This window comes from Armigeres subalbatus, chromosome 3 (genome assembly GCF_024139115.2).
Source record: "Armigeres subalbatus isolate Guangzhou_Male chromosome 3, GZ_Asu_2, whole genome shotgun sequence".
NCBI lineage: Eukaryota > Metazoa > Arthropoda > Insecta > Diptera > Culicidae > Armigeres > Armigeres subalbatus.
In genome coordinates, this window is record NC_085141.1 from 186,868,185 (window position 1) to 186,882,563 (window position 14,379).

Consider the following 14,379-nt stretch of genomic DNA (forward strand, 5'->3'; position numbering starts at 1 on the left):
TCGGGATATATATTTATATTGTCTCGTGTATCGCTTGCTGTTTCCGATGTGGCTGGCAATCGCCTTTTCGGGCTGGCTGCAGCAGTGCCGGGCTTAATTAATCTGTTGTCGTTGTCGTCGTCATCGTCGTTTTCGCTTTCGATTGTTTCCGTTTGCACTAGCGGAGGGCCGGTAGTGGTTTGTTTGGATGAGTTTGATGGCATTGCTGATGTGCGTTCTGCAGCCGCCACTGGGCACTTTGGTTGTGGTTGATTGTTTTGTTTGACCAGTAACTAGCGTCGGTTCGTTTTCGATAACGATGCGTAGAGGTATTGTTTTTTCTACCATCAGGTAAGATTCATTAATTACGTAAAGCAAAAATAGGCCATTTTCAAGCCCCCCTCTCCCCTATGTCACACTTTTTGTATGAAGCATTCAAAATTTTTGTATGGATTATCACACACACACACACACACACACACACACACACACACACACACACACACACACACACACACACACACACAAACCCCCTCCCCCCTCTAAGCGTTACGTAATTTATGGATGCTCCCTCATCCGCACTACTCTCACACCATTCAGCACTTCAGGAAGAAGTTTTACCGCGTCTCATTTTGTATGGAGATTCTTTTACCGTATTGCTTCAGATAATTGGAGAAACTTCTATACCTGCTCAAAGGGAGTCGTTTTGGGAGAACACTAGAGTCCACAACCAGCGTGTTCTTTCTATGCGACGTTTTCGCCGAGTGGATTCGTCACAAGAACGACTGTGTGGAAAAACGTCTGCCACGCGTGAGAAGCAATTACCAACTGATTTTTGCATAGATGAGTGTCCATCCAATGGTCAGATTAAATTATTCAATACATCGTAATAAGTGACTAGTTGATCTAGAAATGGTTGATCGGACAATAATGCAAAATCGTTTCAAATAATAGTTAATAAAGCTCTCATTTTCTCTTGAAGTGGAATATTACAACTTATACATAATTGTCTTAATAAACACTACAATTTTACGGTATTTACGGTACTTCTCTGGAAAATTACAACCGTTCCAGCAGCGGTTTGACTTTTAGGTCCCAATTCTCCGTCCAACGTAGTTGCTGGAACTCTTTTAACTTTTGTTGAATTCTTTCCTTTTGGTTTGTTAAGGCCACATTCATCGGGAAGTCCTGGAACCAGTCACATAGTTGACTGGTCAATTCATCAGCCGATCCAAAAACGAAACCATTCTGACCATGCAACACCAATTCACCGATGCTAGAAAAAGAGTAATTCGTTATATAGAAAGATAATCGTAAGAACAGAATATTACCATTTAAATTTCATGGCACAGACCGGTAGTCCACAACCGAACATATCAACCACTTTCATGGGAAGATCCAGGCCACTGGAGCTGTAGTGGAGACAGACACCGAGGTCTCCAGCAGCAAGTAATCTGGGATAATCGTCATTCTCAAGCCATGGGGTTATGACCGACACCTTTTGCCAAGGTCTTTCTTTGATCAGCGCCTGGTAATGATTCTTTAGGGGTCCTTTGCCGGTAATAACGCAAAGCAGACGTGGATAATGAATAGGATCTTGGGATGCTTTTGTGTCGTAGGCATCCAAAGCAGCCAGAAGGATTCCAAAGTCTTCATCCGGTGTCCAGCTAGTGCTCGATATTAGCAATGCCGGTCGTTCTTGGTGATACTTCACTGCACCATTCGTTAGCTTGTATGTGAATACAGATGATTCATGCACATGTACATCGCTCAAATCGTGCTCGGCACTGGCGAATTGCGGAATAATTTTGGCCAGATCCATAAACAGTTCATGCTTTTCTTCAATTGTGTTTGGATGAAATTGTAACGGTGGACGATCGTACAGAACGACGGCACTGAAAACGTGTTAGAAAAAAAAGCTATTAATACGATTTCGAGATGATTTAGGTGAGGTGAGTTTGGACCGATATGTCACTAGGTAAGATGGGTCAATGCCGTTTATCGGCATCATAAAAAAAAATTAATCATAACAAGCATCAAACAATGTTGTTTATTGTCACTTTAATTTGCGAGAAATAAAATTCACATATTTATGCTGGATTTCATTGAAAAAACCTAATCATTATAAAACTTTAATTCGTACCATGGTTAAATTACACAAATCATGGTTTGAACTAAATTCGAACCATGGTTTGAACTACTGGCAGCAGTTTAGTGTTGTGCTACCAATAGTACCGGAGTACCGGCGATTTCTTGTACCGAAAATACCGGTACTCACCACCAACGAGAACTGGTATTTAAAGTACTTAGAAAAACAATACAATGTGTTTTTGATTTTGAATAAAATTCTAATATGAAGATAGCCAACGTTGAATTTATTTATTTATTCAGACTAAGGCCGAAATGGCCTGTGCGGTATTCCATTTGGCTCGGTCCAGCTACACGTCGCCAACAACGCAATCTACGGAAGGTCCGCAAATCATTTTTGCTGTACTTGGCGAATGTCGAACACCTATACTGCCCCACGAACTATCTTGCAATAAGTGCTAGTCGACGGCATAACATTTGGGAGAGTACCTTGTAGGCGGCGTTCAGCAATGTGATTGCGCGGTAGTTGCTACAATCCAGCTTGTCACCCTTTTTGTAGATGGGACACACGACACCTTCCATCCCCCCTACGGAAAAACTTCCTCCTCCCAAATCTTGGTAATGACCCAGTGTAGTGCTCTATCCAGTGCCTCACCACCGTGTTTAAATAGCTCTCCTGGTATTCGGTCAACCTCAGGGGCTTGTTGTTCTTCAACCAGCCAATCTCCCCCTGGATTTCCTGGAGATGCGAAGCCGGTAAAATTATGTCCTGCGCGCGTTCTCCCAGGTTCAATGTGATTGTTACGTTTTATTTTTCTGAGTGTCAACTTCACGGTATTAGGCACTACTGGCCTAATACCGCAACAATTGTTTTGATCAATAAAAGTGCAAAAACAAAGAATTTTAAATACCATTTAATTAGTACCCAGCTTATATTTTATAGCTGTAAAAATTTGCTCAATGAGATATTAGAAGTAAATATCATTAAAAAATTATGTTACAAGACTTGGAAATATAACCATAATTTTAAGCGTTTTGCTAAGCGGATGAAAATTTTACTTTTAGCTGGTCGAGCCATACATTTTTACATTTATGTTTCAGCGCCTAATTTGCATCACAAATACCCACAATAATAACTTACTAACAGTACCTTTATATTCATCAATTTGGATAAAATCCACGGTATTAGGCAATGCGCGGAATTAGGGCAGGTCACGGTAATTGTTATAAACAAAATCTGATTGTTTTCCACTTCCAATTGACTTCAAGCCATCGAAGTGCTTCGGTAATGTGGATTCACGTAAAGTGGTTTAGGTCCCCAATGTTACAACGTTTTCCATGACACGTGGATGTCCAGCCCCCTACCACAGTTTATACCCTAATCATGCTCAATATTATTCTTATATTTACTATTGCAATTACAATTTATGTACATATTAGCAAACCTTATAAAGGACCGGAAATCTATCTCTAAAGTGTTTGATATCTTGTATAAAACAAATATAATTTCATGTTAAAAATGCAATGAAGCTGTTGAATTACCTTACCTTATATTCCAGTTTTCCCAGAGATCCTGTTGCATCGCTCTGGTCACACAGAGATTGGTGAAGCTGTTTCGTCCAAACCTAGATTCGATGGCCTTGGCCAATCTGACCACCGGACTCTTCGGCGATGATGCAATGGCCAAAATCGTGTGCGTGTAGTTGTGCCAATCGATAATCATTTTGGAACGGGCAAAAAAGCAGTAGATATAAACCACAACAATTGTCGGAATAGCAGGAGGATTCTGGCACAGAACGAACTTCGGCTTCCGGATGCTAACCAGCACCATCAGCAGGGTCAGCGCTTGCCAGCATGATTTGAAGGCGTACTTTGCTAAGCCAGGTAGATGCAGCTCCGGGAAGGGGCTCAACGAATGGATCCGCACGTTAGGATTTGACGTCAAATCTTCCAGCGGTTTGGATTCCACGTATCCAACCAGGTCAACGAAGTAGTGCGCGTCAGCAAGGCTTTTTACGTGGTACTGCATCCGGGGACTACGACCGATGTCTCCCAGTACAACCACGCAAGCATGGTCTATGTTTGCTGCCGCACTTTTCATCACTCGCGATTAAATAGTTAAAACAAACCTATGTTTTATTAAAAATAGTTAGCTTATTACTTCATGTTTATAAATACAATTTTTTGAAAGTTTCGGCCATCAGGTTTTTACGGGTTTGTTTGACATATTCACTTCACACTCTCATGTGAATCTATTCAAAAGCGAGTCATAAATATATAGCTTGTGCGCTATAAAACATTATATATGGAAAATTTCCTGATACACCGACGAAGTCGGGTGCCGAGGAAAACAACTATTTTTATCTCCGACGAAATCGAGTGCCAATCAAGGTGTCGACAAAACCAACTGTTAATCACCGACGTAATCGGATGTAGTGAAAATCAACCATCATGAAGGTCAACTAAATTTGGTACCGACCAAATAATTTATATGAACTAAACATTATTTAGATCGACGTATCAATCGATGGATCAAGTAATGTTTATATAACCGGTTTAATCGGGATAATAGTTCATAGTTTACATTTGTTTAGTGTATTGTTTACATATGAAGCAGTTGTGATTATTCCACAAAATATAATTATTAAAATTAGTTATTGCGCTTTTTGCACTTTATAAGAGTTTTGCGAGATTTTTTTCTCACAGTTATCTTTTCTCACACTCAATACACTCAAAAAAGCTTGATTTTCCGTGTATAATATTTGTGTGTGAGTGCTCAATCTGAAAACAAACAGACGTCAAATCATGGCGGGAATCGATTTAGTGTACACGCTTACATGTGACTCACGAGTAATGGGTTATAATTGGGTAAATTTCAGTAACAAAAATCGATCAACTCGAAATGAGAGTGCGTGTGAGAAAAAGAAGCGGGCAAATCACAATCTACACATAACTCTTCAAATTGGTGAAATCGGCAATAAAAAGAGAATATCTATCACATAAGTTGCATTTCTCTGTGGTACGATGGCAAGTATGTGTGTATGTATGTGTGTGCGCAAAATGTATCGCCCATTTTTCGATACTTATCCTTAACTCGAAACGGAAATTGATCTTCCCTGTCAAAAAATTGTATTCGCTCAATCAATTCTTCGGTCAACTTTTCCAAAGAACCCATATTTTTTTACGCCTCTAAGGCTCTGTCTCATTTGGAGAATTAAACTTAAAAGTGACAGTTCGAGAATTAAAAAATCACCCCGTTATAAGAATGGCTGGTGCTACCCAGCAATTCCAATAGGACATCGATGGAAAATGATTCGATATCTGTCAAAAGTAATCTTGCTCTGCGAGCAGGGTTATTTGATAATTATTGAAATGTCACTTTTAAGTTTAATTTCAGTTTAATTATCCAATTGAGACAGACCCTAAGTATTTTTTTAAATTTTAAACAAAAATCGAAAAAGTGCTATTTTTTCAAGATTGGCCCGATTTTGAACAACCAGCAGATGACTTTTTCAGACCGGTTCACACGTGCAGCACTTTTTCGGTTTTGTTTTCGATTTTATATAGTTAAATCTCAAGCAACATATGATTAGGGCCGAAAAACCAACAAAGCTGAACCGAGAAAAATGAGGTTCAAATTTTCTATGACTAATTTAATTCATTTATTGAAGTAGAAACTCATTTCATTGTCAAAACCACGTCAATACTTTACGTAAATGGTTATATTATAACAGCAGATCAAGATTAAATGAAAAACTGAATCATGACATCGCGATCGCAAAACTGGACCGATTAGGTATCGGTGGGGATCTTTTGAAATGGTTTCGCTCGTATCTTACTGACCGCCAATTAACGGTCGCATTAGGCGACAACCGATCAACGTACTTTCGTGCAACGTCGGGTATACCACAAGGCAGCCATTTAGGACCGCTGATTTTTATCATGTACTTCAATGATGTCCATCACGCTGTTAAGGGTCCACGATTATCATTTGCCGATGATCTCAAGATATTCCTACGTATCTGCTCGGTTACTGATTGCCATACTCTCCAAGGTCAAATCAATGCTTTCGCTGATTGGTGCACTACGAACCGGATGGTTGTTAATCCGACAAAATGTTCCGTTATCACATTTTCACGCAAAAAAGAGCCGATTATCTTCAATTACCATTTGCTGGGAACTACACTCGAACGAGTGAATCACGTGAAGGATTTGGGTGTGGTTTTAGACTCAAAACTGACATTTTCACACCACCTTTCATACGTTGTCGACAAAGCGTCTAGAACCCTGGGCTTTGTCATGAAAACGGTGAAAAATTTTACGAACGTCTATTGTCTGAAATCGCTGTACTGTTCTTTGGTGCGCTCTACACTAGAGTATTGTTCGTCAGTATATGGAGCCCGTATTACAACAACGGCGTAGAACGTATTGAATCTATTCAACGGCGTTTCCTGCGGTTTTCGCTTCGAAGACTAAACTGGAGAGACCCGCTGCATCTTCCTAGTTACGAAGAGCGCTGTCGCTTGATTGCTTTAGAGCCACTGCGTATCCGCCGGGATGTGGGCAGAGCCCTATGTGTAGCTGATGTACTTCAAGGAAGAATAGATTGCGAAAGAATTTTACAACAAGTGAACATGAACGTTCAACCAAGACCGCTACGGAACAATTCGATGCTGAGGCTCCCCTTTCGTCGCACTAACTACGGTGCAGAAACTGCAATCTACGGAGTACGGCCTCCAGAGAACGTTTAATAGAGTTTCTTCCATGTTCGACTTCAACTTGACGCGGAATGTTCTTCGTCGTAGATTTTCTGAATTTTTTCGTTGATTGTATGTGATAAGGCTGCATTTTATTTGTTTTAATTTTTTTATCTTGACAATGCTACTATGTTATATTTTTTTGACTATGTGCGTTTTTTAGTATTAATTAGTATTTACATACATCATTAGGGCTAATTGTAGTCTGTTGATGAAATCACACAATAAATAAATAAATAAATAAAAACCATTCGAAATCTACAAAATTTCAGCTAAAACAAAAATAGCGCCGTTTACTCGCATCACCGGCAACACGTCTGATGGTTTTAAGCCGTTTGCTCAAAGCTACTAATACCATCGGATTTGTTTAGATTTGTTAGCCAGAGCAGTTCTGCTATGCGATATATCGAAAACCTAGTAAGAATATACATTTTAAAATAACTTGAAGCTAATTTTTCTAAATAAACAATATAAAGTGAACGGCCTAAAAACCAAAGCAAACATTCCGCATGGTAGTTAAGGGCGCCAATAAAGGCCACCTTACACCTCGGGAATTTGGTCCGCGGATTTTTTCCCCATGCATTTTTGCATATGCGATGTTTTCGGGATTTGGGCACGGAAAATCAAAATCCCGGCCCCATTTAAAATGCACGGGGTTCAAAATCCGGCGGAAAATTTTCCCGAGGTGTAAGGTAGCCTTAAAGGACTTAAAAACCACAACGATGCAAATGGTTCATGAGACGTTCACTCAAAATAGCAATTAATGTGTTTCTTAAGAGATATCAAGTACGGAGTTTTAACTATAGTTATCCAGCTTTCCACGCTCGGTAATGGCGGCTTGTTGGTGTGTAAACATCAATCGGTCACTGTACTTTTTGACACTAGCTAGAGGAAAGCTCACTGGCGTTCCTGGGTGGGGGAAGGGAAAAAAGGCCTTTTCGCCAGTGAGTTTTCTTCCAGCTAGTGTCAAAAAGTACAGTGACCGATTGATTTTCAAACACCGACAAGCCGCCATTACCGAGCGTGGAAAGCTGGATAGCCTTAGTATCTATCCAGCTTTCCACGCTCGGTAATGGCGGCTTGTCGGTGTGTAAAAATCAATCGGTCACTGTACTTTTTGACACTAGCTGGAGGAAAATTCACTGGCGAAAAGGCCTTTTTTCCCTTCCCCTCACCCAGGAACGCTAGTGAGCTTTCCTCCAGCTAGTGTCAAACGGTACAGTGACCGATTGATGTTTACACACCAACAAGCCGCCATTACCGAGCGTGGAAAGCTGGATAGCTATAGCATGAAGAATAATTTACAAAGCAATCGTTCATGCCAGAAAATCAAAAATCATGGTTTTGGTTTATAAGCCGTTATCATACACTCAGCGAACTAGACTATCGAAATTCATAACTAGCGCCTTAGGGTTCATTCACAAATTACATAACGCTAAAATTGACCATTTTTAACCCCCACCCACTCCCTCGTAACGTTTTTTGTATGGAATGGTTCTAAAATTTGTATGGGCCGTAACGCTCGGACAGACACCCTCCCACCCCCAAAAGCGTTATGTAATTTGTGAATGGGCCCTTATGAATCTTCGACTGATTATTCCACCAACAGTGCTTCTTATACGCAGTTACCTTCCCGAGTAATCAAGCGTCGATGGGCGTGTGGTCTACATACCGGCCTCCCGACCCCGACGTCCATGGTTCGAACCCAGTCTGCCGCACTTCATTGTTTTTCTTTTAAATGAAAATCACCATTCATAAGGCACATATTGAAATTCATACCGATTCCTTGTGCCAAATTTTCATAAGGCGTTTGATTGAAAATCATACGTCCATTTTCCATGTTACGCGAGAAAAGTCCTTTAAATTAAATTAATCCTTAAATTGTATCGATTAATAAGCCATTTTATGAGACAGATTCGAACAACTGATCGAAATTTTGAGTGGAGGGCTCGGTCTTTGTTTTGGTTAATTTGCATGTAAACCATCATCATTTCGTCATCATCATCATCATTTCAAGCCAAAATTTTCAAAACGACTTATCTGCTTTTGTAAACAAAGATTCAAACGACGATTTGACGAATCTGATAGTTTTCCCACGCAAACCAACACCATCAACAGGTAGCGGAATCCTTCATCCACCTATTGATGGTGTTGGTTTGCGTGGGAGAGCTATCAGATTCGTCAAATCGTCGTTTGAATCTTTGTTTACAAAAGCAGATAAGTCGTTTTGAAAATTTTGTCTTGAAATGTTCCTTGTAAAATGTAAATATTAGTATTTGGTCTCCTGTCATTTGAGCTTTCTATAAAATGGCTTATTGCTAAACGCCCCGTAAAGCTTCCATATCCAGCTTTCCACGCTCGGTAATGGCGGCTTGTTGGTGGGTAAACATCAATCGGTCACTGTACCGTTTGACACTAGCTGGAGGAAAGCTCACTAGCGTTCCTGGGTGAGGGGAAGGGAAAAAAGGCCTTTTCGCTAGTGAATTTTCCTCCAGCTAGTGTCAAAAAGTACAGTGACCGATTGATTTTTACACACCGACAAGCCGCCATTACCGAGCGTGGAAAGCTGGATAAGCGCGAAGACCACATTATCAAGAAGACTGGCAACACAGTCTGAAATCGGGCGACACTGTTAGCAGCGCTGTCGGTGAGCCGAGGTGGTACTATGTTTGTTTGTGTGAGTGAGTTGACACTGTCAGTTACACGTTCAATCAAAATATATGAAAACCACATTTAAATTATGCTTCGAAAAAACTCTCGAGAAGTACACTGAGATTAAACGTATTTCAATTTTATGAGATCAGCATAACTTTAAGCCGAATAATATTTGAAATTTGGTCTTGAATTGATGAAAGTGCCACACTCTATGTTAATTTCTGTACGGACCTGTTGATTTCCTTCACATCTCGACTGCAGACAGTGTTTTTGATATGATTGAACAATTTACTCTTTAGATTTTTCTTATTTTTATTATGACCTTGCCTAAAAAGCCAAAAGTTTGAAAAGGTTATACTATCCTAGACATAGTAGAAAATGAATCACCCATCTTGTGCGTGCTTCCAGTGGCACAACTAGGAGTTAACTTTCTGAAATCAGTATTGCGAAAGGCATCTAAGGTTCAGGTTGCGACAGGATGATCTACGATGAATTACATCCCCGCAACTTCGACGTCGTGGCGCTGCAGGAGATTTGCTGGACAGGACAGAAAGTGTGGAAAAGCGGGCATCGAGCGGCTACCTTCTACCAAAGCTGTGGCACCACCAACGAGCTGGAAACCGGCTTCATAGTGCTGGGTAAGATGCGCCAACGCGTGATTGGGTGGCAGCCAATCAACGCAAGGATGTGCAAGCTGAGGATTAAAGGCCGTTTCTTCAACTATAGCATCATCAACGTGCACTGCCCATACGAAGGGAGACCCGACGACGAGAAAGAAGCGTTTTACGCACAGCTGGAGCAGACATACGATGGATGCCCACTGCGGGACGTTAAAATCGTCATCGGTGACATGAACGCACAGGTAGGAAGGGAGGAAATGTATAGACCGGTCATCGGACCGGATAGTCTGCACACCGTATCGAATGACAACGGCCAACGATGCATAAACTTCGCAGCCTCCCGCGGAATGGTAGTCCGAAGCACCTTCTTTCCCCGCAAAAATATCCACAAGGCCACATAGAGATCACCTAACCAAGAAACGGAAAACCAAATCGACCACGTTCTAATAGACGGTAAATTCTTCTCCGACATCACGAACGTCCGCACTTACCGCAGTGCGAATATTGAATCCGACCACTACCTCGTTGCAGTATGCCTGCGCTCAAAACTCTCGACGGTGTACAACACGCGTCGAAGTCGGACGCCGCGGCTTAACATTGGGCGGCTACAAGACGGTAGACTAGCCCAAGAATACGCGCCGCAGCTGGAAGTGGCACTTCCAACGGAAGAGCAGCTAGGCGCAGCATCTCTTGAAGATGGCTGGAGAGATATTCGATCCGCCATTGGTAGCACCACAACCGCTGCACTTGGCACGGTGCCCCGGATCAGAGAAACGACTGGTATGACGGCGAATGTGAGCAGTTAGTGGAAGAGAAGAATGCAGCATGGGCGAGATTGCTGCAACACCGCACGAGGGCGAACGAGGCACGATATAAACAGGCGCGGAACAGACAAAACTCGATTTTCCGGAGGAAAAAGCGCCAGCAGGAAGATCGAGACCGTGAAGAAACGGAGCAACTGTACCGCGCTAATAACACACGAAAGTTCTATGAGAAGTTAAACCGTTCACGTAAGGGCCACGTGCCACAGCCCGATATGTGTAAGGACATAAACGGGAACCTTCTTACGAACGAGCGTGAGGTGATCCAAAGGTGGCGGTAGCACTACGAAGAACACCTGAATGGCGATGTGGCAGACGAAGATGGCGGTATGGTGATGGACCTGGGAGAACGCGCGCAGGACATAATTCTACCGGCTCCGGATCTCCAGGAAATCCAGGAGGAGATTGGCCGGCTCAAGAATAACAAAGCCCCTGGGGTTGACCAACTACCAGGAGAGCTATTTAAACACGGTGGTGAGGCACTGGCTAGAGCGCTGCACTGGGTCATTACCAAGATTTGGGAGGAGGAAGTTTTGCCGCAGGAGTGGATGGAAGGTGTCGTGTGTCATCTCCAAAAAGGCCGATAAGCTGGATTGTAGCAACTACCGCGCAATCACATTGCTGAACGCCGCCTACAAGGTACTCTCCCAAATTTTATGCCGTCGACTAGCATCAACTGCAAGGGAGTTCGTGGGGCAGTACCAGGCGGGTTTTATGGGCGAAAGCTCCAGCACGGACCAGGTGTTTGCCATTCGCCAAGTACTGCAGAAATGCCGCGAATACAACGTGCCCACACATCATCTATTCATCGACTTCAAAGCCGCATATGATACAATCGATCGGGACCAGCTATGGCAGCTAATGCACGAACACGGCTTTCCGGATAAACTGACACGGTTGATCAAAGCGACGATGGATCGGGTGATGTGCGTAGTTCGAGTTTCAGGGGCATTCTCGAGTCCCTTCGAAACCCGCAGTGGGTTACGGCAAGGTGATGGTCTTTCGTGTTTGCTATTCAACATCGCTTTGGAAGGTGTAATACGAAGAGCAGGGATTAACACGAGTGGTACAATTTTCAATACGTCCGTCCAGCTATTTGGTTTCGCCGACGACATAGATATTATGGCACGTAACTTTGAGAAGATGGAGGAAGCCTACATCAGACTGAAGAGGGAAGCTAAGCGGATCGGACTAGTCATCAACACGTCGAAGACGAAGTACATGATAGGAAGAGGCTCAAGAGAAGACAATGTGAGCCACCCACCGCGAGTTTGCATCGGTGGTGACGAAATCGAGGTGGTAGAAGAATTTGTGTACTTGGGCTCACTGGTGACTGCCGAAAATGACACCAGCAGAGAAATTCGGAGACGCATAGTGGCTGGAAATCGTACGTACTTTGGACTCCGCAAGACGCTCCGATCGAATAGAGTTCGCCGCCGTACCAAACTGACAATCTACAAAACGCTAATTAGACCGGTAGTCCTCTACGGACACGAGACCTGGACGATGCTCGTGGAGGACCAACGCGCACTTGGAGTTTTCGAAAGGAAAGTGCTGCGTACCATCTATGGTGGGGTGCAGATGGCGGACGGTACGTGGAGGAGGCGAATGAACCACGAATTGCATCAGCTGTTGGGAGAACCATCCATCGTTCACACCGCGAAAATCGGACGACTGCGATGGGCCGGCCACGTAGCCAGAATGTCGGACAGTAACCCGGTGAAAATGGTTCTCGACAACGATCCGACGGGCACAAGAAGGCGAGGTGCGCAGCGGGCAAGGTGGATCGATCAGGTGGAAGATGACTTGCGGACCCTGGTTGGCGACGTGTAACCATGGACCGAGCCGAATGGAGAAGACTCTTATATACCGCACAGGCCACTTCGGCCTTAGTCTGAATAAATAAATAATAATAATCTAAGGTTCAAAATAAAGCACCTTCAACAAAAAAATATGTGGTAGGCTTAGGCTGTGAACCATTCTACCGATTCGTTTAACTTTTAGTTAAAATTTGACAAGTGGAACTTTTTTTACGAAAAATGAGTAAGATTTCCGTCAAAAAAAAGAGATGTCAATACAATTTCACTCTGTCTCTGAGTGATTTGAAACGGGCGTGTACATAACTAGTACCAAATAGTTTTACTTGAAAAGTTCCTAACTTTGAGATAACCCGCGTTAGATGTTTTTCCCCATACAAATATCCGGTGGTTAACTCATGCTGGCTGTTTGCACATATACGTTAGCGCCTGGATGCTGGCAGCGGCGAGTAGGAAACCAGCCATTACCAACCAACCAATAATTTATTGAGAAAATTCAGATAATAGATAACAAAAATAGATGTTAATATATAGAAAGAACGAAAAATATTCAGAATGTTGGTTCACTAGCTAGATTATGTTACCTCGGAACAAGCCAGAATTTAGACAGATTAATAATTTTTCTAGGCAAAAAAATCATTTTATCGCTTTTCAGTTTTTGATGTTTCAAAGGTTCCAATAGGTTCAAATTCGTTTTTTTAATCACAACACTTTATTTTGTAGACAAACAGATAAGAACGCAAATAAGACCCCAAAGAAATATGTTTAAAGCATATAAAACTAAGTAAACAACCTCAATTTACACCCAGATAGTTTTGTGACTCTCTCTCTTGATTGGTTTTAAGTACTAAGGAACTGCCCATGCGAGATGTTCATACAAATAATAATTCCGAATTTGTTCCTTGTGTTTTTTCTGAATTGCCACGAAAAACTCTTTTTGTTTCAAACTCAGATTTACGAGAAATTTTTCTGCCTGTACAAAACTGAGCTGATTTGTGATTCCGTGTGGTTTGTTTTGTGGGTTGACAGCTATATTCCATTGCAAATAATAAAGGTGCGGGGTTTATCGACGTTTGCTTGTATTGGTAGACCATCAGCAAAATAAACATTAAAGGGAAATTTTGTAACCCGCTGAACCAAGCGGCGAGGGTTCGTGGTGCTGGTTGACTAAAAGCCAGAAGCTAGGCAATTATCTGAAGGGCATTATCGTGGATGACCAATTTAAATTGATTGGTACTGGCGATTTGCGAAAATAGTTTGTATTCACGCTTCATGACAAAATTTTTGACATATTGCGAGAGAGATCGCAAGTATTGTATCTGTCAATGTCGAAGCAATTTAGAGTAGAACTCTACTCGTCCCTACTGTGGAAAAAATTTACCCTAAAAGTTATTTGTTGACAGTTAACTAACACTAGCAGACATCGACTTCCTCCGCACCTTTACTAGAAGCTACCACTTCAACTCAGAAGAGGCTCTGCCGGCAATGAAGTTGGTCGCTTGTATGGAAAAATGCCAGAGCTGCCAGTCTTCTTGATAAAGTGGTCTTCGATAAGCGTCTATGCAACAAACAACCGATTAGTCGAATGCAATGCAAAGTAGGCCGATCCTGGCCGATCCAACCGACGAAAACTAACTACAAC

General features: G+C 42.3%; 1 protein-coding gene across 1 annotated transcript; it reads right to left on the minus strand.

The window, feature by feature from the left end:
- Positions 1-927: 927 nt before the first annotated feature.
- LOC134226059 (chitobiosyldiphosphodolichol beta-mannosyltransferase) lies at positions 928-4,305 on the minus strand. Its single transcript, XM_062706572.1, has 3 exons — positions 3,615-4,305; positions 1,311-1,874; positions 928-1,255 (listed from the first exon to the last, which is right to left on the minus strand). Exons 1-3 carry the CDS (start codon positions 4,166-4,168, stop codon positions 1,039-1,041), a joined length of 1,335 nt encoding a protein of 444 aa, XP_062562556.1. The 5' UTR covers positions 4,169-4,305; the 3' UTR covers positions 928-1,038.
- Positions 4,306-14,379: the final 10,074 nt, after the last annotated feature.